The following is a 27,720-nucleotide window of genomic DNA, read 5'->3' as shown; positions in this document are numbered from 1 at the left end:
ATCTTTTTTTTCTTCTATATGTAATATGTCTTTTTGCCTCCCAGTTTTTGTCTTTTTTGTTTTCAGCAGTTTGAAGACAGTATACCTAGCTGTTGTTGTTTGTATTTATTCTCTTTGATGGTTTCTGTGTTTCTTGGGTTTGGTGTCCATCATTGATTTAGAAAAATTTCAACTGTTTTTCTCTTCAAATATTTCTTCTGTTCAATTTTTTATCTCTTCTTTTGAGCTTCCAATTACATGTATATTGAACTGGTTCATATCATCCCTCTTAGATTCTCTACTTTTTAAAAGCTTCACTTCTTTTTATTTTTCTATTACCATATTTTTCATTTCTGATATTTCAATTGATTCATTCTTACACATTTCCTCTCTCTTCTGAAATTATCATCTGATCATACAAACTGCCTGTCTTTTGCACTAGAGCCTTAAACATATTTATCATAGTGATATTATAAATCCCATCCAATAGTTCCAACAGCTGTGCCATATAAAAGTCTGGTTCTGTGGATTGCTTTGTCTCTCGACAGTGTGTTGTTTTTCCTTGCTTCTTTATACCTCTCACATTATATTTTTTGTTTTAAATCCCACATTTCTGCAGGACAGTAGAGACAGAGGAAAATACTTTTTATGCCTGAAAATTAGCATGTATTTTCTTTTGTTAGGCCTTCAGGTTGAGACAATTGTGTCATGAGTTGAGCTGGGTTTGTATTTCATTTTTGCCATGGTTACTCCAATGCACCAGACTTCAGATTTCTCTGGCATTCCCTTGTTAAGTGAGAACTGGTTTTTCAGAGGATATTTCTTATTGTCTTCCCTTTGAGCCTACACCTCAGAGAAGGTTTCTGTCCATGCTCTTGATGTTCCCTTAGCATTAAACTCGGGGTTGCTTGTTATTCACTGCTTATTAGACAGTTGCTAGGGAGCTTGGGCAGGTTCCCTCTGTTGTTCTGATCAAGCCTTAGTCTTAGGAGTGGGGTCTGTCCTTTCTCCCAGGGATAAAGTATGCATTTCTGTTCCCTTCTCCCAGTTGCAGTGGCTCCTCACCTGTGCTCTTGGGCATCAAGCTTGTCTTTCCCCCCCAGAATGTTAGGCTTGTGTTCCACAGGAAAGATAGAAGAGAAGGATCTGGATGGTACTTTATGACTTTCCCACAGTGGCTTCTGTAACCCCCCTCCCCAACTCTAACCCTCCATCCCAGGCTTACCCCACAAAGGAGGCTTTCTCAAGACCCTGAGAAAGACTCCAGTCTTTCCTGTAAGCAACCACGAGGGTCATGGAGAAGAGCCTACAAGTGGCTGCCAATTCTCCTTGCATCTGTGGCTCCCAAGGGTTCTATATTCTCTCTCTCTCTTTTTTTTTTAATTGAAGCGTTTTATATTCTCTTTATAGTGCACAGTAGGCCTTTAGGAACTCATTAAAACTTAACCAGGGACTTCCCTGGAAGTCCAGTGGTTAAGACTCCGTGCTTCCACTGCAGGGAGCAGGGGTTCATTTCCCGGTTAGGGAACTAAGATCCGCATGCCTGCATGGCGCAGCAAAAAAAAGAAAAAAAACACACAAAAAAAAACCACAAAAAACTTTTAACCAAATTCTTCTTACTAGCTTCTATAGCATCCAGTGACAGTGACATCTCTCCTTGGATGTATTTGTCTTTTCTTAGATTTCACATTTCCCTACCACCTCAGCTCTTTGATTATTTTCTTAAAGCTTGCAAATTTAAAGTTTGTTTGGGGGTACTTTTTTTGTTGTTATAAGGATGGGAGTGATGTTTTATCCAGTTTCCTACATACTAAGTGGAAGTCAGAAATTCAGTGTTTTAGAGAAGTTTTAGAACACTTTTATACTATATTTCTGTTTTAAAACTACAGATATACATACTCCTTTCATTAGTTTTCCCCAAATAGTACATTAGAGGATATTTGTCATATGGAAGAATTATCCTGGATAAAAACACTGAATTGCTTGTCCCTCCAGTGAAGTATTATATATCCTCAAAGTACATATCCTCAATCTAATGGAGTGAGGCTGCAAAGAAAATGCTTGTGCCAACTGTTGCTTTGTCTCTCTCTCATTCATATAATTTCTCCTTTGTTCTCTGTTTTATTTCTTAGTCAATTTACTGTTTGTAGCACCAGCCACATGTTTCTCAATTTGGACTACTTTTATGAGATAGTCCACAAAAAATAATATGCAGTTATGCTGAGTCCCAGCACAGTCTCCCCGTACCATGAGCTGAGCTGTGAGCAGTGAGGCCCAGGGTCACAGTTAAGGTTTGAATCTCCTCTGGCAAATAATTTGCCATTGCTGGCTTCAATTTCTTCATGCGTCTGGTTTTCCTTCTTTCTCCCCAGCTTCTCCATCTCCTTTGCTGATTCATCCTCATCTCACCAATCTCTTAAATTGGAACATCCCAGGACTGAGTTTTTGCATTCTCTCCTCTCACTCCCTTGGTGATCTCATCTAGTCTAGTGACTTTAAATACTATCTAAATACTAATAAGTGGAAAATTTATATCTCCAGTCCTGACCATGTGCTCAACTTCAGACCCATTTATCCAAGTCCCTACTCACTGTCTCCACTTGACTTTCTAATAGACACCAAGGTTTCAGCATGTCTAAAACTAAGCTCTTGAGTCCCTTGTTCCCCAACTCTCTTCCCTACAATCTTTCTTAACTCAGTTGAAGAAAGCTCCATCTTTCCCTTTACTCAGGTTGAAAAAAGTAGACATTTTTAACTCCTTTTTTCTCATAAAAATCACCAGCAGATATTTTCAGCTTTCAAATTTTATCACAAATTTGTATTTTTCTCACTCACATTCTCTCCCATCCTATTAAACGTACCATCATCACTCACTTGGATTATTGCTGTAGTACCCTAACTGGTCTCCCTGCTTTTGCCTTTCAGAATATTCTCAATACAACACTCACAGTCAGTCTGTTAAAACATAAATCAGATCTTATCCTTCTTCTGCTCAAAACCCTCCCATAACTTACCATCTCAGAGTAAAGGTCCAGATCCTCCCTAGAAGGCTCTATCAGTATGCCCGATTACCTTTTGCTTTACCTCTTACCATTTTGCTCTTGCTTATCTTCCTTTAGCCATGGTAGCCACATGTTCCTTTCTCTGGGCTTTTGCACTTGGTACTCCTTCAGCCTGTAAAGTTCTTCCCCCAGATATCTGAATGACTCACCTTGTCTTTTTCTTCAGGTCTTTATCCTTAAACAAAGCCTTCTCTGTTCTCTCTACCTAAGAGTGTATTTCTTCCCCACCCTGACCCTTCCTAACGGCTTCCCTGATTTGCTTTTTTCCATAGCATCTGTCTCCCTCTACACTAGTCAGGTTAGGCTAGATTATGCCTGAGCAACAAACAACCCCCAAATCTCAATGGCCTTAAAATGACAAAAATATACCTCTTGCTCAATTCCATGTCCACTGATAATGGCCATGGCCTCTGTTCTTTGTAGTCATTCAAGGCCTAGACCCCATCTGGTTAATCGCTTCCCCGCAGCAGGGGAAGAATAGAGATAGAGGGTCTAGCACTAACAATTCAATGTGTTGGCCTGGAAGTGGCAACCATCCCTTTTTCCTACAACCTATTGATGAGACTTAATTACATAATCATGACTAATTACAAGGATATGGAAACATATACTCCTTTCTTGTGCTCAGAATTAGAGGGGAATCAGATTATCAACAACAGCAGTGGTATCTGCCCCATCATCTGACATACCAGATGTCTTGCTTAGTATTTGTCTAGCACTTCTCACTAGAATGTAAGCGCAATGAAAACATGGCTTTTCGTTTGTTTTATTCACAGCCATATTCTCAGCTCATACAAGAGAGCTTGGTATATTCTAGGTGTTCAATAAACATTTGTTAAATAAATGAATGAATGAATTTCTATAATGATGTTAAGAAAAAAAAACCTACCTTCCCTACAGATTTGTCAATAAATGCAAAATCTTCTACATGTATTGTCAGTAATATTACTTATTATTGTTGTTATTGTATAATTCTAATTAGAAGATGTCTGTGAAATGAAAAACATTTCTAAAAATTATCAAAATAATGGAGGATTCAAGCAGAGAACAATCTAATTTAAAATCTTATGAATAACAGAAATACATAGGTCAAATATCTATTCAATAGTATGGTTTCCAATAAGTTGTTAAATGTAATAGAAATCTTCCAGTAGTATTTACGTGGGAGGGATAGGAGGAGGTCACACAGTGAACACCTTGCAAAGGGACACTAGATCATCAGTGTCATTTGTGATGGCAAAATTCATTTTTGTTTTTCCAAAAATCCACTCATCTTCAAGGAAGGAGAGCCTCTAGGGCCAATTCTGTGCCCACCCCACTCAGATGATGCTCCTGTGACACTCGTCTGACATGCACTGAATGCAGCGCTTGCACTTTTGTCAGGGACAGGAACTTGTTTCTTTCTTAGGCCCTATTTGTTGTTTTCCTGGGCAGACAGCAAGACCTTTCAGTTAGAAATATGCAACAGGGATGTTCAACATCAAAACCGCTACCTCCTTCTGCCTGGTGATAATGTGTGTTGATTGCTCTCTGTGTGGTTATGGAGAACCTTTGCTGAGTTTATAAGGGGAGACAGGTCCTGGTTTCCCTGCCCAGTCCCTTGCCAGCCAAGCTGTATGATTCTGTGAAAAAAACAAAAACAAAACCCTACTGGAGTTAAAAAAGATGAAAGGAATTACAAACACATTTTACTTTTGCTCCAGGCTTGGTAGAAACGTGCAGTTTTCTGATAACAATGAGAGCTGCTGATAGGTATTACTGTGTGCGCTTTTGTATCTTGCGGATTTATATGACAATTTATCTGGCACTTTAATTGGGGCCCAGAATTGTGGAGGTAAAGGGTTCACCATTCCTTGAGTACTAGTGCAGATTAACATCTTGCCTCCTAAAAGGATAACATTTTCATGCTAACTTATGCAGATTATCTACTAAGACTGTCTACGTGTAATATAAAGGCCTGTGGAACTGTTTAGAACTTGTTTTGTCTCATATCACATGTTAATGATGGGAGTATCTGACAAAGTAACTGTGATTCCTTACCAGAGTCAGTTTACTGCTACTTCATTTGTTTCATTGCAAAATTTCATATTTCAATATAACAGTGAAGGACAGTGGAAAGGAATAAGAGAGAGAGACTACCAGGGAATGATCATTCTAAAGATAAATGTAGGACTTCCTTGGTGGAACAGTGGTTAGAAATCTGCCTACCAATGCAGGGGACACGGGTTCGAGCACTGGTCTGGGAAGATCCCACATGCCACAGAGCAACTAAGCCTGTGTGCCACAACCACTGAAGCCCACGCACCACAACTACTGAAGCCTGCGTGCCTAGAGCCCGTGCTCTGCAACAAGAGAAGCCACTGCAATGAGAAGCCCACACACTGCAACGAAGGAGTAGCCCCCACTTGCTGCAACTAGAGAAAGCCCACGTGCAGCAACGAAGACCCAACATAGCCAAAAATAAATAAATAAATTTAAAAAAATAAGTAAATAAAGATAAATGTAATGAAGGGAATTTAGAGAGAGCACACAATTGAAAATGATCCTTAAGTTGATTAGAAGTGATTCCGTGACTAATGGCTAGCCAGTGAAATTCTATCAGAAGGGCAATTCCAAGATTTCATGAATCCCAACCCTCTTTAGCCTTTTTATGATTTTTCCAAAATCAGAGTTGTTGCCTTTTTGGCCTGAAGTTAGTGCTTCCTGTTTGTGTTGCTGATTCCAAGTTTTGATTTATTATGCCACATTAGAAAACAAGTCTTTCAAATAACCACTGAATTATTTCTAAAATGGAAGTATCTCACATGTATCTGTAAATGCCGTGTTTGAGAGGAAAATATTCTGATGAAAACCAGAAATGCAGTGCCTAGGGTTGCATGTCTGGCCCTTTGTTAGACAAATTAGTGTTTAGGAGGGAAGAAGTTTCTCAGTTCATCCTAAGAGCAAATCCACGGTCTGACTCCAGTGTATCTGTCTAGTGTCATGCAAGAGAGAGAACCAATGCAGTTACTTTCAGATCCCTTCCAACTCTGAGATTCTAAGTAACTATTAATATGAACCTTCGATTTCAGCCAAACTGGCCTATTTGCTTTCTGTAACTGTGTGCAGGGTTTAGAGTTCGACATGACATTCTTCTTCTACCTTTTTCTGCCTGAAATGCTCTTCCAAGTCCTGCTTGTCATTTGACTCTTATTTTCAAGTCTCTGCTGAAGTACCACCTTCCCCACCAAACTTTCCCTGGAGATGAATCTCTACACCCTCTAAATTCATACGGTAAACATTGTTTTGTATAACAATATTCTCTCCAATAGTCTGGTAATCTCCTCAAGGGCAAAAATAGTATTATTTCCTCTGAGAAGTGTTCCTGAAAGTATCTTCCTCCCATGCCTCAGAAAACTCCTTTTCTTCCTTTGCAGATGTAACTCTCTGGGTATAGCCCTTACCATGTGTTACTAGAGATCAGTATCCCTCATTACTGAGGGGTGAGGGTGGGAAGTATATTACTCATTTTTGCATGTGCACTATTTCCCCCTGAGCCTGAAACATTATTTTGTAATTTTTTCCCCATTTATGAGGATAGCCTTATTTTTACCTTTATGCTGTGAGCATTCAGGAGTCAACTACTGTTTTGGTACTAGAGGTGAAAGGGGGAAGAGGTAACATAACAAAACAGGATTGTATGATTATTAACCTGGAAATATTAAGAGGGATAGATTGGAGATGGTGATGACTTTGGTGATTATAATAAAAATGGGTGAGATTGAATGGTCTTTTCAGGTTAAATATATGGATATTATACAGGCCCAGAACACACAGTGGCCCCATTTCCTAAAGAGGGATGAGGCCACCTTACATGGGGGTTTGGGAGGACTGTATTTGAAGAGTGAAAAAAAAAATGACATAAAGAGGATGCAGGATGAGGTTTTAGAAATGGAAATGAAAAGTGAGAAACAGAGAGGAAAAAAAAGTTAGAACAAGTAAACAGCTCAGGGGAACTAAGTAAGATTTTACAGAAATAAAAAGATAGTATGGAAAATTTATCTAGATTACATATATGAGAAACTGACAATTCAAGGTTGAGATGGTTTCATCTTTATATCCTTAGTGTGTGGTATAGAGCCTTGTTCATGAGAAGCTCCCTAAAAATAATTTTTTTGAGATGAATTGAACTGGAAGAGGGGCAGTTTTGACCTAAATTTAAGGGATTCATTTGTAGATAAAGATAAAAATGCCTTTTCCCCTTAGAGATTAGGATGCGAATAGGAAGAGCTGGGATTTTATTCGAGAGCGTACAAATGTGGTAAATGAGAAAAAATAAGCAATGATCTTATTGAAAAGGGTTAGGAAAGGGTAAAATGGAATTTCTGGGAAACACTGATTCATTTACAACTCATTTCAAGTGATTTAAATGGTATCAAACCATAATCTATATGTGGTTTTTCCTTGAAAGTCTCTTCAGTTATAATAAAAGTACTGGGCGATGAAATGACCTATACTGAAGTGGGCAAGGTTAAGTATGGAGTAAAGCAATTATACTCCAATAAAGATGTTAAAAAAAAAAAAAGAATAAGTAAGGATGCCGGGAGCCTGTAATATACCTGATATTTCACTCTAATCTTATGGTAGGATCAGGTATTGAAAATTAGCCAGGTCATTATTCTCTGATAAGTCTTCAAATCCTTCTACTAAATTATTTTAATCCCAGCATCAGAGATAAAAATAATAGACAACAACAAAGTGAAAGGCACTATATTAAGTGCTTCCAAAAAAAAAAAAAGATTAAGTATGGAGAAAAAAAGAGCAAAGGTCACTTTTTTCCTCAAGTTAAGCTTTTCAGAAGAGAAGCACTCCTCCAAAGCCCCAGGATGATAGTGAAGCCAAGTCATAGGCATCTTTGCATTTGGATTTCTCCATGTTTGATGCCAGTTTTATAGCAAGGGATGAAAGATGACTCTGCGAGGGTGGCTCGGGTGCCTAGGACTGTGGCCGAAGTAGGGAAGGCAGAGAAGTAAATTGGTTTTTGAGGACACTTGTGATGGTTGGCATTTGGTGTCATCAATGACAGCGTCAGTAGTTCCAAAAGTTGGGAGGACTGGACTTGAGTATGCAGAACTAGAGGTGCAGAATTCAGAGTAAGCGAAGTATTTAGTAGTTATCAGCTAAGTTATTATTGAACCCTGAGTGTAAAAGAGTTCTCTGAAGGAGCAAAAGACTGAATCTTAATGAATTGGCAAGCTTTGAGGGACAGAAGAGGAAGAAAAGTAAGGGAGAGAGGTGGAGAAGCGTTCTTAGAAAAATGAAATCTAGGATACCATTGTGTCACAGAGTAAAACCAAAGTGGGTATGGGTGTGGGTGGCTGGTTGCATGCATGTGTGAGTGCACATGTGAAACACATGTGTTATGGTGGTCAGAGGTTTTAAATGCTATAGAGAAACCATGAAGAATGGGGACTTAAAGCAAACACCTGAAGCATGGAATTCTCCAATCTGCACTAGACTTATCTCAGACATTTCTAGACTCATTAAAACCATTGAAGTTGTTCTAATCCTAGTGTGGGAAATAATAGATTTTCAGCTGCTCTCCCATGAACAGTCTTTATAGTAGGTAAATGTTAAGAATTAGCCCATCACTGCTCATTAGCGGGAACTGAGGTATATTTCTTCATTCTCATTGGATGGAATTGAGTGTGCTGGGCTTAGCGTCATGGCCCCTGGCCATGCTGTTCCAGGTCCATGAAGCTGGACATCGTGTTTCTGTGAATGGCTAGTATGAGATACCTGGAACAGGATGCACACCACAGAAATTAAGTATGTGCATTTGTTGATGTTTGGACCCCTTAGAAAACTCCCCACTCAGAAGAAAGGTTTCCATGTGGGAATATGAAATGGCACCAGATGTTTATAATCTTATACTAATTTTAAATTAAAGAATGGCTGGAAGGACTCTTTTGAACAAGAGATTTTTCTCTTTTTTTTTGCGGTACACGGGCCTCTCACTGTTGTGGCCTCTCCTGTTGCGGAGCACAGGCTCTGGACGCGCAGGCTCAGTGGCCGTGGCTCACGGGCCCAGCCGCTCCGTGGCATGTGGGGTCTTCCTGGACCGGGGCACGAACCCGTGTCCCCTGCATCAGCAGGCGGACTCTCAACCACTGTGCCACCAGGGAAGCCCTGAACAAGAGATTTTGATAGCACATGCCTTACACAGTGTCTTGTAGAATGGATTATCATAGACATCACACCCACTCATCCTTACTATTTTTCAGTTTGAAATTCCTTTCCTCCTGTTCTCTGGACAAGTCCTTCTTGACATTCAAGACCCAGCTCAGATGCTGCTTCTTCTATGACACCACTCCTGACCCACCCATTTCTAAGTAGTCAGTGTTCTTTTGAATTACTTCAGCTTGAGGCTTACTCTCCTATGTAGAATTTATTGTGTGTTTTGAGTAATAACTCTTACATGTCTGTTCCCTCTAAAATAATCAATTGTCTTTGAGGAGACTTATTTATCTGAGCATTAACTCCTATTTAATAAAAATATTGTATGTGTTTGTTCATTTGAAAAATATTTATTGAATATTCTCTCTGTGCCAGGGACAGTGTCCTTGTATAGCTTCCAATCACGTATAAGCTATACCTTTATTTATGGAATGTATGCCTGGTTGAAATGCAAGGAACTTTAAAAATTCAAAGTACACACAAATTGAAAGAATCCATGAATAAGGTCTCACTGATAACAGTTATCCCTGAGCTGTACAGTTTAGAAACTGCTTTCCAAAACTATTTCACTTAATCCTACCAGCAACTCTTGAGAGGGTAGCTATGTATGATTAATCCTAATTTAGATGGAAGAATGTGACAATCAGACCTTAGGCTAATTATTCATATGACAAGGACAATTGTGGATTTAACTTGAGACTTGAACACAGGTTTCTGGCTCCAAACCTCATATCTTCCCACCATGCAGTCCTCCAACCCTAAAGCACCACACCTTATAGGACCAGGCAGAGAATCTCAAGGACATGGAAATATTAGTGTTTACATGGCCAAAAATGTTAGCAATAATCTCACAAACAATACAAGTTAATCCAATTGTCATATGGATTCAATATGACAGCTCTCAAATGTAATGAAAAATTAGGCTCAAACTAACTATACAAACTTTATAAGATCAAGTCCTTATCTGTAAAATTAATATGAAATTTTACCAAAATAAATTCAATTGTAAAATTATTGAGATGATTGTTAAACTCTGTTAACTCACTGAGGTGTTATGGGATCAGTTTATCTACTATCAAAGAAAGGTCCCTATGAATTAGCTAAAAAATAGTACAGTCATTAAAAATGAGTATATAGAGGTGTATTTATGTTAAAGTACAGGTTATAAAATAGCACAGAATAGAATCCTATTTTGGTGTACTGTCATATATATCATAACCAGGAAAAAAGTATCTAGAAGGAAATTTTCTTTACTGAATACCTCTCTGCATCTTAGATAATGAGTAATTTTTAAAACAAATTTTATCTCTTTTGCAACACTTTTGCAAAATTTTAACTTTTTAATTTGAATTTGTAAATTAAAATAAGTGCATTACTTGTATTATTTTTAAGTTAATAAAAAGTTAATGCAGGGATTATTATTGGGATGGGGTGGAAAGGGAGATGAAAATGTGCAAGGAAGTGGAATAGGAAATATGTTAGCAGCCTGGGGTGGACAGTGCAATACAGGAATGGTTTGGGGAAGACAGAATTATAGTACATTGTCAACAGCGTAACTCTCCATCTGTCCCTGGTAACAGAGTCAATTGGTTTATTTTCATTTAGCTTTTAGCTAAAGAATAGAATTAATAACAATTGATTTTTTGTTTTTTTAAATGGAGTAAGCCTTTATTTCCTTGTTTCACAATTACAACTGGCTGAATTGGTTGCCGTAACGTGTCTGATGTTCACAGGAGGGACCTGTATTCATTGAATTCCATTAATCTGTAATCTATTGGTAAAATATCTTTAGTGTTTTTTGATTAAAAAACAGCATACTTTTTTCCTGACCAAACCTTTTTGCTTTTTGCTAAGGGCATGTGAGGCACGGTTTCTAACATGTGGATATATTTTATAACTGTATAATATTTACATTTTGTATTATTCATTTCTCAGAAATTTGTGCATATGTGTAGCTTAGTGGAAGAAAATAATTTAGGTTTGCTTTTAATACACTGATAGATCTTTAAAGGTGGCCTACAGGGGCCGCACCTACCCTCCGAAGCTTCCTTGCGACCCCTTGCCCCATCACATCCCAGTCATGCTGACCTTCTTTAAGGTCTCTAAATGTACCAGTTACTTCTTCCCTCAGCGCCTCTGCTCCTGCTCTTCTGGCTGCCTGAGAATGCTGTTCCCACACTCTGTCCTCACCCCATTTGCACACACACTTTGACTGACTGATTCCTACCCATCCTTTGGACTTGTTGCCTCCTCTGGTCATAGCTGTTGTGGTGCTGTGGAAGGTTTGGGCACCTCAGCAGTGAACCTTGGGCGTTTACTCTAGTATTCCATTGTGTCTATTTCTTGCTACCAATAAGCTGCCTTGCCCTATATTTTTTTTAATGTAATATTTATTTTTTAAAATTAATTAATTAATTTTTGGCTGTGTTGGGTCTTCGTTGCTGTGCGTGGGCTTTCTCTAGTTGTGGCGAGCGGGGGCTACTCTTCGTTGCAGCAGGCAGGCTTCTCATTGCAGTGGCTTCTCTTGTTGCAGAGCACCAGCTCTAGGCTTATGAGCTTCAGTAGTCGTGGCATGCGGGCTCAGTAGTTGTGGCATGTGGGCTGCTGAGCGCAGGCTCAGTAGTTGTGGCACACTGCATGTTGCTCAGTGGCATGTGGGATCTTCCTGGACCAGGGCTTGAACCCGTGTCCCCTGCATTGGCAGGCAGATTCTTAACCACTGTGCCACCAGGGTAGTCCCGCCCGGTATTCTTTATCTTTTTTTCTCAGCCTCATCGCTCTTGTTACCTAACAGTTTACTATCTCAACTTCAACTTACTTTGGTCCCTTATGTCTCCTCACCTCTCTTCTTCTGCTTCCCTTACAATTTAAAGTGATTCATCCCACACCGGGGAATGGTGTGACCAGTAGGAATTAAATTATTCACATCTTCAGTATTTAAGAAACAATCGTCCATGAATAGTACTTGGAATCCTCAAAGAACAATCTCATTTCTTCATTTCGTAGTTTAGAATTTGGAATAGAGAGGGGACAATTCATCATAGCTCCTGAGTTCTGAACACGAGGAAAAGAAAAAAAAAAACACCCTAATTTTGTTACATAAAAAAGAGTTATGAGGAAGCCTTCCTTCTTATTTCTGCAATTTTAAGTGAACAAGACTTTTATTCCCCCAAAATAGTTCATTCAGTTAGATGTTCCTAACATTTTACAAATATTATAAAATTCTATTTTAAGTACCTAGTCTTAAGCTTGAGTCACATTCACTGTGCAGGCTGGGAAGATTTAATAATGTCAGACCAGTAGGCAATGATACCAAGCCATTTTGGCTTTCTTTTCCTCGTCTAGAAAAGTTCAAATGCTACATTAGTCATAAAACATCAGAGAAGTTAATAATGAGATATATACATACATGAGATAAGTACAATGATCAGAAATTTCAATATCTTATCAATATTGAAAAACATTTTAGGCATTCAAAAATGTTTAATTCTGTTTGAATTTTAATTCATTGAAAAAGTAACAGTGACAAATAGTATTAAAATAGAAATAAGTCCCAAGCCTCTATAGATAACTTTGTTTACATAGTCAGGAGAATACAACTATGTCATTTTCATTTTGTTCACAGGGCCAAACTTTGTATCAAATTTCACTTTTTTTTTCCCTCTAAGAGTTTTATATTATCCGGGCTTATATTTAATTTTTTATTTAATTTTAGTTCTACATATATATATTTTTTTATTGGGGTATAGTTACTTTACACGGTTGTGTTTGTTTCTGCTGTACAGCGAAGTGAATTAGCTACATGTATACATATATCCCATCTTTTTTGGATTTCCTTCCCATTTAGGTCACCACAGAGCATTGAGTAGAGTCCCCTGTGCTATACAGCAGGTTCTCATTAGTTATATGTTTTATGCATATTAGTGTATATAGAATTGGCTAATTCTCTGATAAACATATATTCACGTAATTAGTGTAGTCTAAAATATTCTCAAACCTGAAATGATTGGAGATTGAGCAGACAACTCAGTAATTTATCCTGTATAGTAATCATTGTTAAGAATGTCAATGATCATTGTACTGTTTTGCAGAAAGCTCATTTTTTGCATAATGGATAAATTGGAGTTACTACATTTTAAAATAATTATTGTAACAAGATGAGTGGTCTTATCTTCATTAATGACTAACGAAGAATCTCAGAGTTTAAAATTATTAATTTTATTAAGTAACATATATTTAGTGGTAGTGATAGAACAATATAGCTCATTTTCTGGATGTTCACAATTTGGTGTTGTCCTCAACCAAGAGTAATATTCATAATCTTAAAATTAATATAATAATAAAGAAGCAGACTCACAGATATAGAGAAAAAATTAGTGGTTACCAGTGGGCAGAGGGAAGGGGGGAAGGACAGCATGGCGTAGGAGATTAAGAGCTACAAACTATTATGTATAAAACAAGCTACAAGGATGTATCGTACAGCACAGGGAATATAGCCAATGTTTTATAATAACTATAAATGGAGTATAACTTTTAAAAATTGTGAATCATTATATTGTACACATGTAACTTACATAATACTGTGCATCAATATGAATGAAAGAAGCCAGACACCAAAGATCACATTTATATTAAATTACCAGAAAAGCAGAAAGTAGACCAGTGGTTGCCTGGAGCTAGGGGTGGGAGCAGGTATTGGCTACAAATGGATACAGGGAAATGTTTTAGAGTGATGAAAATGTTCTCAAACTGGATTGTGGTGGATTCAGTAAATTCTAGAAGTTTGCTAAATATAAATTTAAACCATACACTTATAGGTGAATTTTGTGGTGTGTGATTATGCCTCACAAAAGCTGTTAAAAATTGTATGTGATGCTCACACACATTCTTTCCATGTGCCTATGAAAATATTTATTCTCTATTTCAAATCTGAGGTACAATTTTGGAGTCATGTGAAAAGTATCTTCTGAAAATGATTAGGACAGTGTTTTTATAAACAAGTTTATTTTCTCACTTATGTTCCTGCATTTTAATAGAAAGATAGTATTTTTTCTTGATGAGGTATTAGAGATATCCTTGAATGTGTGATTGAGAATGGATTTGGAATTCTCCAATTCATTCTACAGAGGAGAAAAATGAGCCTTAGAGAGGAAGTTGACCTAGGTCAAACATGCTGAAAGGCAAAGTTGTTGCCAGAACCTCTTCAGTTTCTTCTACAACATATTAAAATGGGATGCCCTACTACGGGGTTGTTAGCAAATGGCCCTTCCTAGAGCTTCCTGAGTCTCCTGGCCCACCCTGCCTTAGTACTTGGTACCACTGATCACACTCTCATGATGGTTTAGTCATTTCCTTCTAGCCCATGGAAGGCTTTTGATGCTGTGAGATCTCAAAATAAGCAGCTGTATACCATCAGCACTGGGTATTTATTAACTGCACAAATTATAAACAATTCATGAAGATTCCAAATGTCTAAACAGTGATGGCGGGTGAAACCATTTGTTCCAGATCCATCTTATGTTTTTATTTGCAGAAATGACTTTGCAGAAATGAATGAATGCCAGAAATATGTAAGGAAGTTTTGTTACTGTTTGATGGTGTTTTACAAGATGGCAAAATTTTCATTTTTATGAAAAGTATTTCTAATTTGATCCCTCAAGCAATGTTTTAACAAGAGCTATATAATCTCATATATGCGGGATTTATTATAGTGCTGGTAGAAGTTATGCATCTTCTGCTTCATCCTATAAAGAAGCACTATAATTAAATTCAACTTCTACTTGGTCAGTAGAATTTACTCTTTGCCCATATTGGAGCTATTGAGAAACAAAAAGAATAAGAAATATTGGTCCTTTTGGAAAAATTGACCAAAGATACTGATATTAATCAGAATGACAGCTTTTCTGTTTTTTGATACATGATCATTTTGAGATTGTCAGGACAAGCAATTAGTTTTTCTTTATGACACATGTTTAAATTGATCTAGTTTCTTCTTAGTGAAAATCACTCTTAGACGTAAGAAAGTCAATATTTTCAAAAGTGGCTCACTTGGCCTGGTGTTCCATTAGCTGGGAGTGACAGGGAAAGATATCAGAGAACTTGAGTATCAGTGACCAGCGCTTAGCCTTCCAGTGGAAATGAAATCATTATATAGTTTTGTCTGACTTTACCATTAAACCTTTATTTAAGTCTTATGATTAGGTGTCTATTGTAAATAGGAGAGTTTATAAATAGTTTTGTTTACCTGGTAAATAGCATAATGTTAAATACCTGGAAAGAAAAAATATGTATATATATAAATTCACTTGTTCTCAGAGAAAATTGTATTACAATATAATCAATATTTTAAAAAATCAGTAAATCAAGAGAGGTTCATACTTTGTGAAGACATCGGAAGACATAAAAATGTTAGTTTTAATAATTATCTGGATACTATTCAGTGAAAATAACAACAGCAAAAACTACTGATGCACAAAACAGAACTGATAAATCTCCAAAACATTATGTTGAGTGCAAGAAGCCTTACATGAAAGAGTACATAGTGTATGATTCTATTTAACTGAAGTCTAGAACAGGTAGAACGAATTTATGAGAGTAAAATAGAACAATAGTTGTTTCTAGGCAGATGGGCTGGGAATGGGCTGACAAGGAATGTGAGGAAACCTTCTGGGTTGACGGTAATATTCTACATCCTGATACGGGTTTGGGTTACATATACGTATGGCATTTGGAAAGAATCAGCAATGTATAGTTAAGATTTATGTATTTAATTTATATGTAAATTTTATCTCCAAAGAAAAATATAAATATTGAACTCTAGTTAATGATATGCATACTGAAGTGTTTAGGAGGAAGAAGAGTGAAGTGCAATTTACTTTGAAATTCATTGAAAAGTTAGATGGATGGATGGATGAAAGGATGGAGAGATGGATAAATATGTGGTAAAACAAATATAGTATGATATTGATCATTGACTCTTGGTGGTGGCTCTATGGATGTGCACTGCACAATTCTTACAACTTTTCTTATGTTTAAAATTTTTTATCATAGAAGCAAAGATGAGTTAACATTTTAAGTCTCTAAATATTGGTCAGATTTAAAGACATGTAATTGATGCTAGAAGTCAGAGAAATGTTCCTAACATTTAAAAACGATTTACCTTTTGTATCTCCAGAAATTATAATCCCAGAAAAGTGTAATTCACAGAGTTTTTTCAAAGACCAAAATATATATAAAATTCTCATGACAGGAAATTTAACATTGTGGGTGAGGTCCTTTTTCCTCCACACTGTATTGTATATCTGTAAATCTCTTTCAAAAGACATTGGGCCCATTAATTTTATTTTTTAATTTTTTTTTTTTTTGCGGTACGTGGGCCTCTCACTGTTGTGGCCTCTCCCGTTGCGGAGCACAGGCTCCGGACGTGCAGGCTCAGCGGCCGTGGCTCAGGGACCTAGCCACTCTGCAGCATGTGGGATCTTCCCAAACCAGGGCACGAACCTGTGTCCCCTGCATCGGCAGGCGGACTCTCAACCACTGCGCCACCAGGGAAGCCCTAATTTTAATTTTAATGCACTGAGTTTGCAAAGAGTAATGGTTCCCAAACTTGAGTATGCATCTGAATTACCCAAACAGCTTGTTGAGATACAGGTTACTGCCCTACCCACAAGTTTCTGATTCAAGAGGTCTGGAGTGGGGTCTGAGAGTTTGTACTTATAACAAGTTCCCAGGTGATCCTGATGCTCTAATTGGGGGACTCCTCTTTAAGAACCCTGGCATGGAGCCTATCCCTTTTTCCATCAGGAGGACCTATTGTTATCATGCCTTACTTTAAATAGCAAGAACATGTAAGCAAATCACCTCCAGGATTTTCATGAAATCAAGCACAAAAAGAACGAAAAGAAAGGAATGAGTTTTGTTAAGCCCCTTAGCCTTTTCTTCTTTTTCTTTTACATGTGTTAAAAAATAATAATTACTAAGAATCTACCAGTTGTCTAAAGCAGTACAGAAAAAGTATTACAAAACAGATTTTGATATCTACTTTCCTACCTGAATTTGGCATATCCTCATGGCATAAAAACTATTTTGGTGACCAGTTTAATAAAACCAAAGGGACACATTTGTTACATATCCTCTTGTTCCACCCCTTCCATCAGATCTAGAGCCCCTGTACTGTAGCTGCATTGAACAAATTGTTCTAATCATGCTGCACTGAAATAGTTGACTTATTTATGTGCCTAATTTACTAGGATGCACAATTTTGTGATCAGATAGGTCATATTTGAATTGGTATCACTAATGCCTAGTACCTTGTTGTAAGTGAATGGATACAATGAAAAGCAGATGAGTAAAAATACTAATTCCCTAAATTCCCCAAAGCAAATATAGATTTTATTTAGACTTTGTAGTTGTTTGAAGTGAACCAGGTTACTGCCTCCTTTCCCTTATAGCAAATATATGGTCATTGATTGCATGTAGTTGCCCCTTCTACCCACCCCCTGGGGAAAAGAAAACAAACAAAAAAAACCCCAGCATGCTTCAGACTTTAAAGACTAATTTTGGGAGAATTAGATCAAGGAAGTATGTGCAAGTGACAACTGTATGTGTCTCAGGATAAGATTTCTCCTTAAGGATGAGAGGCCATTCATTTAGAAGGTAGTCTACGAAAAGTAATTTTCCTGCTGGGCTGTTGGTTGGGTTATAAAGTAGGTAATGAAGTTTTTGCTCCTTTGGTAAAACTGTTAGCCCTGCCAAGTGGTGCTGAAATATCAACATTGGCAGGTTCAGTCTAATTCAGTCATCCAAAGTCACCAGACGGTGAAGTATTGGCCTGAGGAATCAGGGCATTGGGAATTCTTACCCAGGTGGAAACTGGTTGAAACCATGGTTGTTTTAGCTGAAATGGAACTCACTTACACAAACATCTGGGCAAATAGATATAAAGTGCCCCATTAGGAAGAAAACATTTTCTCCCTCAGATTTTTGGCAAAATGGCATTTCTTTCTGATAGCAAAACATCCTCTGTGTAGCTGATGACCATAATGTCCTAATAAAAGTTAACTAGTTGACTCCTGGGGGGTGTTAGCTCTATGGGAATCGTTCAGGTGTGGCTTCTGAGGGGAGCTCTCCAGGTAAGCTGGACTTTTTATTTCCTGAACTCTGAGAGCACATGTTGCCTGTGGGCACATGTCCTCCAGCTGGCAGTCTCACCTTGGGGCACAGGAGAGGGAGCAGCCCGCTCTGCTTGAGCTGGAGCAGAGATCACGGGACGCTCTGCTGTGAGCTTCTTGCTAACATTGATCCTGTATGTGTAAAGTCAAATTGTGAGTTTATTTAAAGCCCCCCAGTCCCTGGCTTTGGCAGCGGTCCATGTGGCTTATGGGACTTTAACCACAACTTTTTTCCTATACTTTTTAAAAAATGCCATCTTTCCTTAGATTTATAAAAATCTTGCTTTATATATATCTAAATTATTTTAATCAGGATTTTTTTCTTATACTTTCAGATATTTTCTTACATATTCTTAAAAGGTATTTCTTATATACTTTCTTTTTTATTGAAGTATAGTTGATATATAACATGTAAGTTATAGGTGTACAATATAGTGATTCACAATTTTTAAATGTTATACTCCATTTATAGTTATTATAAAATATTTGCTGTATTCCCCATGTTGTACAATATATCCTTGTATATTATTTTATACCTAATACTTTGTACCTCTCAATCCCCTGCCCCTATATTTCCCCTTCCCCCTTCCTTCTCCCCACTGGTAACTACTAATTTGTTCTCTATATCTGTGAGTCTGCTTTTTTTTTTGTCATATTCACTAGTTTGTTGTATTCTTTTAGATTCCATGTGTAAGTGATATCTTACAGTATTTGTCTTCGTCTGACTTATTTCACTTAGCCTAATGCCCTCCAAGTCCACCCATGTTGCTGCAAATGGCAAAATTTAATTCTTTTATTATGACTGAGTAATATTCCATTGCATGTATATACCACATCTTTATCCATTCGCCTGTTGCTGGACACTTAGGTTGCTTCCATACATATATTCTTATATTGTAAAAAACAAAAGAAGGGATGCCTTCTGTTCACCTCTAAAACTGTGTGGTATTAATTCATCGTTTCCTGAATGCCCAGAATCCCTTTTCCTCAATTGTTCTTATTTAGATCACTGATTCATCATCTGAGTTGTATATATTTGGTGAAGTAATTTCATTTGTAAGTTAGGGAGCACAATATCGAAAGTGTTTGTAGCTGGGTCCCTATCTTCCTTAAGCCAGGCAACCCGCCACCCAAAGCCCCTCATTACCAGTGACAGCAGAATCAGAAGGTAGGGAAGATAGAAATCAAAGGCATGAAGTAAGAAGGCGGGGGTGGGTGGGTGGGAGCAGTTTGAGACCTATGGGAAGAGATTAGAAAATTTCAAGATGGCTACCTTTACCAAATTGCCCATTTTTGTAAATAGCAATTATTTTTGCATCATCTTTGTGAATGTGGCTGCTATATAGGGCCGTAAATAAAAGATGGTTTGAATGGTGCCATTTAGACTTTTGCAATGCGCAACTTAAACAACTGTCATTGACATCCCTGTTTCTGGAAGACATGTTGTAGAGCTTCTCTGTGTTTACTGCACACTAGCTCTTTGCAAGATCTCAAAAATTCTTTACTGGGCCTTGGTAAAGAGTTGGGAAGAGAGTGATAGAGAATCTATGGGGTTTTGAGGAAGAATTCCAATCTGGAGATCCAGAGAGCCAGGATACCGTGAGATACACGGGGTTAATAGTAAGAATATAACAGGGGCTTCCCTGGTGGCGCAGTGGTTGAGAGTCCGCCTGCCGATGCAGGAGACACAGGTTCATGCCCCGGTCCGGGAAGATCCCACATGCCGTGGAACGGCTTGGCCCATGAGCCATGGCTGCTGAGCCTGTGCGTCTGGAGCCTGTGCTCCACAACGGGAGAGGCCACAACAGGGAGAGGCCCACGTACCACAAAAAAAAAAAAAGAATATAACAACTTGAAAATTTAAAAGGATTTGTCTCGTATTATTCTGTGAGTGCTTTTAATTGTAATTCTGAATACACACACCCCCTCCCACCACCATCATCACCAAAGCAATTTAATTTCTTCCACCTATCTTGTCTGGCATGCCATCATGCACTGCAGAATGGGCCCGGACTTTCCTTTTCTTCGAAACCATCTTGCACAGACTTTCCTTCTGATGGAAGGTTATTCAAGTATCTTGCCATTACAGCACTTGTAGAAGTAGTTTTTGTAATACCCAATATTATTTGATTAATAGCAATATTTAATCTTCATTCTCCTTAAAATATTTAACTGAAGGTGCTGTGCTTTTCTTGCTATGGAAAATTTCTAGTCATGTCACTGGCTTTCAGGTGGTTGTTATTGGTAAGAAAAGCCATGTTATAAACTACAGATTACACATTTCTACTGAATGATCAGGAACAACTGAAGACACTTGTCTAATTGCCTTGGCCACTCCTTTTACCTTGTGGCTGTCACAGAAAAATTAATGTAATTCCATATGGTTTTCTTTCTCCTTCTAACATCTTTCCTTGGATCATGGTACCAGGACAGGTAGAGTCATGTGAGCACCACTGTTATATGATACCTTTTTCACTCCCTAAGAATTAAAACAAATGTTAAATTATTGCCAAGTCCCATGTTAAAATTATGGTTTGTATAACTTAGCATTATAGTTCAGTTAAACACAATCTATGCCATCAGCTGTGATTTGGGGGGGAAAATTTTGAATGTGTTATCAGACAGTAACTGCCCTGTTTAATACATACACTTGAGATGTGACATATTGTTAGTTCCTTAATTAGCTGCTCTGATCATGAAGGCATTGGAATGTTTCCACTTGCAAGCTAACTGTCTGAGAAGAACACAGAATACATCTGAAACTTAGAAGGTTCAGTTCTTGGAGCATAGTAATGCCTGAAAAGGACTTGCTGCTTTTATATATGTACCATTTGTTTAATGGTGAATAATAATATTAGGCACTATTAAACTACTTTCACCAGTGCTGTAATGGCAAGATGCCTGAATGTCCTCCCGTCAGGAGAGTCTGTATAAGGTGATTACAGCGGTGAGGAAAATTTGGCTTATTCTACAGTGGCATTATGATAAACCAGAGAGATTCAACCACATTGAAATGCTGTTCTGTTTTATTGCTGGCTCATATCCCATTGTATGGATAAGCCATAATTTTTTTATCCATTCAACTGGTGATGGACATTTAGGTTCTTTCCATTTTGGTGCTGCTTTGAATATCTGCACACAAGTCTTTGCATAAACTTATATTTTCATTTTTCCTGAGTAAATACCTAGGAATGAAATTGATGGGTTATTTGGTAACTGACCAACGGTTTTCACCAGTGGTGAAACTTCATGAAACATTTAACATTCACACTCAAAATGTATGAGAGCTCCAGTTGCTCCAAATTCTGCATAACACTTGTTATTGACAGTCTTTTCATTTGTGCCATTCTTAATGTGTATGATATCCCTCACTGTGGTTTTAACTTGCATTTTCCTGAAGACTAAGGATGTTGACCAGGAGTTGGTAAACTAGGACTGGGTGGCCAAATCTAGCCAACTGCCTATTTTTATAAATATAGTTTAATTGGAACACAAACATGTCCATTGATTTACATAATGTCTATAGCTGCTCTTGTACTACAATGGCAGAGTTTAGTAGTTGCAGTAGAGAACATCTGGTCTGCAAATTCTAAAATATTTACTATTTGACCCCTTACTGAAAACATCTGACAACCCTCATGTCATCTTTGCATGTGCTTCTTGGTTATCATATATTTCCTTTAGTGAAGGATCTATTCAAGCTTTTGCCCTTTATTCTTAAATGTTTTGTTGTCTGATTGAGTAGAAAATATTCTTCTAAATATTCTGGATGCAAGCCTCTAATTGGTAAATGTACTGCAAATGTTTTCTGCCAATCTACAGTTAGCCTTTTCTTTTTCTTATTAGTCCCTTTAAAGTTCAAAACTAAAATCCGATCAAGTCCAATTTATCATTTTTTAAAGCCTATGCTTCACATATCATATCTGAACTGATGGAAACTGATTTAATTATTTTGATGTCTGAGAAAATTTGATTTTGTATAACAAAATAAGTGACTGAACAAGTATACAGGTTGGCAATGTAAATAGAATGTGTGTAAAAAAAGAGGAACATACTATGGGTTTATAGAAAAGAATAGGGTTTATTCTTTTAATCCTGAAACAAGTGAATCATTATTTTATTGACATCACTATTATAGCTATTCTTTTACTTAATATATTATGGAAATAATTGCTAATCTGATTATTCTCAAACTTGCTATTTACTGTTTTACAACACTGAGAGCTTAGAGGCTAAGGCATTTACTGCTACTACACTAATAGATATTTTTTACTTTTAAGAAGAGAACTTTCGTGTTTTGCAGTTTTTCTATTGAAGTGGTTTTATCAACATGACCAACTTCATATCAGCAATTTAGACCACATTCTGAAATATTTTGGAAAGTGTTAAGATAATCTGAAGAGAAATTAGCCATGAAAGAGTTTCTCCTACTAAATGGGTTGTGATGGTAACTCCTTTCTCACAGATCAGTGACTGGATGTCCATGGTAGTTTAGCTGGCTTAACTAAGTGCCTTGTGTTTGGGCTATGTTTCTTTACAGAGTTTTATTGACACTGACCACAGGCACTCAGAATTCTGGGGTCAACATTAAATATCTGCTCAGCACCTGTGCCTGTAGCAATAGCAATAGCAACCTGACTCCTCTGGTTGATCCAGAGGGTTCTATGAATTTGTAGTGCTCTACCTTTTGTCTGATTTTCTCATCTCACTACCTTCCTCACTGTTTTCAATGCCACAGGGCATGTATTTTCTTTTAAAAATTAAATGGGGATTATTTCTAATTTTGTTTTGAAAGGGATTTTTTTTCTTTTAAAATTTCACAACACCCTTGGAAATATTTAGAGATACCCTAGGGTGTTGCAAACAGAGGATTAGAAACAACTGTCATAGTTCCAAAGTTCTACTTTGCCAACATGCAATCTTTTTTTTCAGCCGTTCTAGTATTGCTTTCCTGAAATGCTCACATTCTTCATTTTCTCTCACTCTTGATTAGTATAGGCTTTGTTTCTCATATAGGATGCAATAAAATATTCTTCCAGTAATCTTATTTCTCTGTACTCCTGGGCTTTCCTGGGTGATATATATGCCACTTTACTTATCAATGTTTTACTAGTTAAGCTTGTATCATGTTGTACTTTTTTTTATTATCTCTATCTTAAGTCATTCACCTGAGGTCTTCGCACTAACTGTTGAAAGATAACTGTTATTACATGACTAGTGTTCCAGGCCTTTAAGCCAGAATTACTTGGAGTGAAGATAAATTTATCAAAGATGAAAAATTATTATAGAATGCACTGAGATATACCTTAAAATACTGGGGAAATTGTTTAAGAATGTAAAATTGAATACTAGTCCAAACATTCATTTGAAGGGACACTTGAGGAACTTATTCAGATGAAAAGGACAAAAAAATTACTTAACCATTTTGCTGAGCTCTGAAAGTGTCAGTAGGGTCATAACTGAGTGAGCAAAGGGGTATTGAGGGAATCCATGCTGGGTGACAATGTGAGCATATGTGTAGGGCCAGGGCCTCGTATGCATTGCAGAATGTGAGAAGATTTATACTGGCCAAAGAGAAATGAGCGATGTTGAGAAGTAACAAATAGAAAACTAATAAGGACTTACTGTATAGCACAGGGAACTCTACTCAGTACTCTGTAATGGCCTACATGGGAAAAATAATCTAAAAAAGAGTGGATATATGTATATGTATAGCTGATTCATTTTCCAGTATACTAACACAATGTTGTAAATCAACTATTCTCCAATAAAATTTTTTTAAAAAAAGACAGAATTCATGTGTAGCAAGATAATAAAGGGATTTGAGTTCCTAGATCCAGTAAGGAACTGAGATGAGAGTCTCAATATACTATTAAATTTGTGATGCTGTTTTGAGAAAAGATTTGTTTGTGTGCTTTTTTCTTTCTCAGGACTTTTAAAAGTTTAGCTCTAGAGAGTAGTATGAATTGGAATTTTGGAGAAAGTAGGTCAGATAAATGCTAATATATTCAGAAAGTTACATGATGTTGATGTATGTATTGACATAAATTATTAGCAAAAGGGAGAAAGACTGGAGTCATGAAAATTGTGGGCAGAGGAAGCAAGAACACTTCCACTTTTGTTAGTCAGTAGTTCTGTTTACAGCCTTCCTTTTTCTCAGTTGGTACAGCCATCCTTCCTACTTTCCAAGGGGGGGAATAACATGGTACATCAGGCCATAGTCTGTGAGCAAAGGTCTAATGTGATGATGCTGTGACTCTTGACTCTTAGCCCAAAAAGAGTGCAACCTAAGTTCATGAAGATTCCTAATCTCTTCTTCCTAACAAGGTGTTGGAAAGAGGCCAGCTGTTTTTTGATTTATTGTAAGACCTGATAACCTTATAAGGTAGCAGAATATTAACCCTAGATTAACTGTAGGGTTAATCTAGGCACATAACTAAGAAGGGGAAAATTGGCTTGACCAAAATCTGTGTTATATATGTAAGATTATCTGTCTATCTATGATTTTGATAAGGTGATATATATATATCACCTTATCAAAATCTTATAAAGTTAGGACAAAACATTATCAGTTAACATCAATTTCAGCATTATGGTATGGGGGTTAGCTACTCCTTACTCATTTGGGTCATGACAAAGTTCTCAATAAAAATGAGAGCAGGAAGTCCAGCCTAGCGAGAACCTAAGATGCGGTTTTGACGCTGAACTTAACCTGCAGACTGATAGAGGTGTGGCTGCCCTCAATTTAGTCATTTGTCCTATAAGAGAATTGGACTAGGTGAGCTGGGGATGAGTCTCCCTCAGACTTTTGGATAAGCTGCTCAGTGTCTCTGGGTTTTTTGCCACAAGTGTAGCAATAGCAGTCAGAGAACCAAGAAGTTATAGAAATTTTATCAAATTCTTGGGAAGTACAAAGTACTATGCACATACCTGGAAATAGTACTGACTGCTAAAGTAAGAGAGTGGTTCCCACAGCCTGGTCTCCAAGACGTGTTGTTTTTATTGCTTCAAAGGCCTAATGGAATTCTTCTATGTGGCTATATTGAGGTCACCCAGGATGACTTTTTACTGGAATAGTATAAATTTAGAGTGATAGCTTTGGGAAACACATGCTATTTAGAGGTTCTGACTGGTATATATACAATATAAGTCTTTGATTAATGAGAAATAGACTGAATTATTAAGTTGGTAAATACAGTCTTCCCAATAGGTAAAATATTTTTAAAATATGAATTCCCAGTGAAAGAAAGAAAGAAAATAATTGAAGTCCACAATCTCTTATCTAAAACTCTCAGAGCCAGACTTGTTTTAGAATTCAGAAAATCTTTGGATTTTAGAAATGTACTAGGATGCCTAGACCATGTATTAAGTAACCTGTTCAGTGAGGTCTTGATCAGCACCCTTTAATTAAGCACATTTAAGTATAGGAATTAAGATTCCTATAATTAGAATCTAGGAAAATGGTACAGATGAACTTATTTGCAAAGCAGAAATAGAGTCACAGATGTAGAAAACAAACTTATGGCTACCAAGGGCGGAAGTGGGGGTGGGATGAATTGGGAGATTGGGACTGACATATGTACACTACTATGTATAAAATAGATAACTAATGAGAACCTACTGTATAGCACTGGGAACTCTACTCAATGCTCTGTGGTGAGCTAAATGGGAAGGGCATCTAAAAAGAGTGGAGATAGATAGATAGATAGATAGATAGATGATAGATAGATAGATAGATAGATAACTCATTCACTTTGTTGTACAGCAGAAACTAACACAACATTGTAAAGCAACTATACTCCAATAAAAATTAATTTTAAAAAAGATTCCTATAATTAAACATGTGAGTAAGTCACACTGACTATTCAGTGAGATTAAAGAAAGACTAAGTGGCCTCATAACAGTTCAGGTTGAGTTTTGTTGCCAACTTAGTTTGACATGAACTTACGAAAACCTAACAAAGCTTTTTGGATTTCTAAACTGTGACTAACGGGCTTTGGATGGACCTGATTAAGTAACCAATTATCGAGCAATTACTGTGTACCAGCTTTAAGATATTGCCATTTGCACTAACCTTTGTAAACAACCTGTCAAAGTAGACATCGTTATCCATAATTTACAAATCAAGAAAGAAGGCTCAAGCACAGGTTAGTGAGCAGCCAGGGCACACTTATAAGTATATGGCAGAGCTGCAGTTTGGACCCAGCTCCTTCTGGCCCCAAATAATAATAATAATAATAATAATGCCTTGAAAATATAGAGTTTCTCTGCTTACTCTGCAGTCTCTCTGGGGAAGTTCACCCAATAATCATTTATAAACTAAAGACACCCCGATGGATCTGGACCCCATTTGTGAGCATCACACTTAGATAGTCAACTTACTGTTGGAAATGTCCAACAGTAAGTTGACTATCAGTGAGACAACAGTCAGTTGTCTCACTGACCCAGTGAACTCCAAATGGAACTAATCATCTTTCTTCTCAGCCCTGCTCCTTTTAGAATCCCTTATTCTACTATCTCAGTTACCCCTAAGACAAAACCCACCCACTTCCCTCCCTTTCCAACTCTGTTAATCACTAAGTCCTGCGAGGATACTGCTGGAGACCAGCACTGAGGAAGCTGGGGGTTTTAAAGTGCAGTAATTCAATTTACCGATAAGAAATTTCAGATCCTTTCACCATTCCCAGATAGGATGTATAAAATGAAGGTTCTGACCAACTGTGGATAGCCAAGGTAGCCTTAAATCCCATTTACCTGCTCAATTATAAACTACAAAATATTAAACCCTAAGATTTTACTTTGTATTCTAGACTGCTTTTGCTTTATATGTTATTAAGTCTGTTTTCTTTGATCTCAAAATTACCTGTATTTTAGCTGTTTTGGTGGGTGTGCTGTGATCTTGAGTAGCTAGATATCACGATTTCCAATAACAATGCCTCTAGCCAGTAACAATGCCTCTAGCCAGTAACTTTGGATGCTAAAGAGGTGAAGTAACAGCCACCTATATTTTTGTTTCCATCTTTAGGTAAAAGGCCAAACCTGAAGGTCCACATCAATACCACAAGTGACTCCATCCTCTTGAAGTTCCTGCGTCCACATCCTAATGTAAAACTGGAAGGTTTTCTCCTGGGATATGGAAGCAACTTATCACCAAACCAGTACTTCCCTCTTCCTGCGGAAGGGAAATACACTGAGGCCGTGGTTGGTAAGATCTTTGGGTTTCAGGCATAGGAAGAAGAGGTAAAAAGGTAATGGGTGTTATATGATACATAAATCTCGAAGCATCATTCTTT

At 37.4% G+C, this 27,720-nt stretch overlaps 1 protein-coding gene across 18 annotated transcripts in view; it reads left to right on the top strand.

Annotated features, from left to right (window-relative positions):
- ABI3BP (ABI family member 3 binding protein) overlaps positions 1–27,720 on the top strand; it is a 262,547-nt gene that overhangs the window by 35,779 nt on the left and 199,048 nt on the right. For all 18 annotated transcript variants that reach the window (XM_060297984.1, XM_060297993.1, XM_060297987.1 and 15 more), the window contains exon 2: positions 27,453–27,632. In XM_060297984.1, the coding sequence (XP_060153967.1) occupies positions 27,453–27,632 (180 nt within the window). The remainder of the gene's footprint in view (positions 1–27,452; positions 27,633–27,720) is intronic.

Source organism: Globicephala melas, chromosome 4 (genome assembly GCF_963455315.2).
Source record: "Globicephala melas chromosome 4, mGloMel1.2, whole genome shotgun sequence".
NCBI classification, from domain to species: Eukaryota; Metazoa; Chordata; class Mammalia; order Artiodactyla; family Delphinidae; genus Globicephala; species Globicephala melas.
The sequence above is the reverse complement of the archived record's forward strand: the minus strand, read 5'-3'. Positions and strand labels throughout refer to the sequence as shown.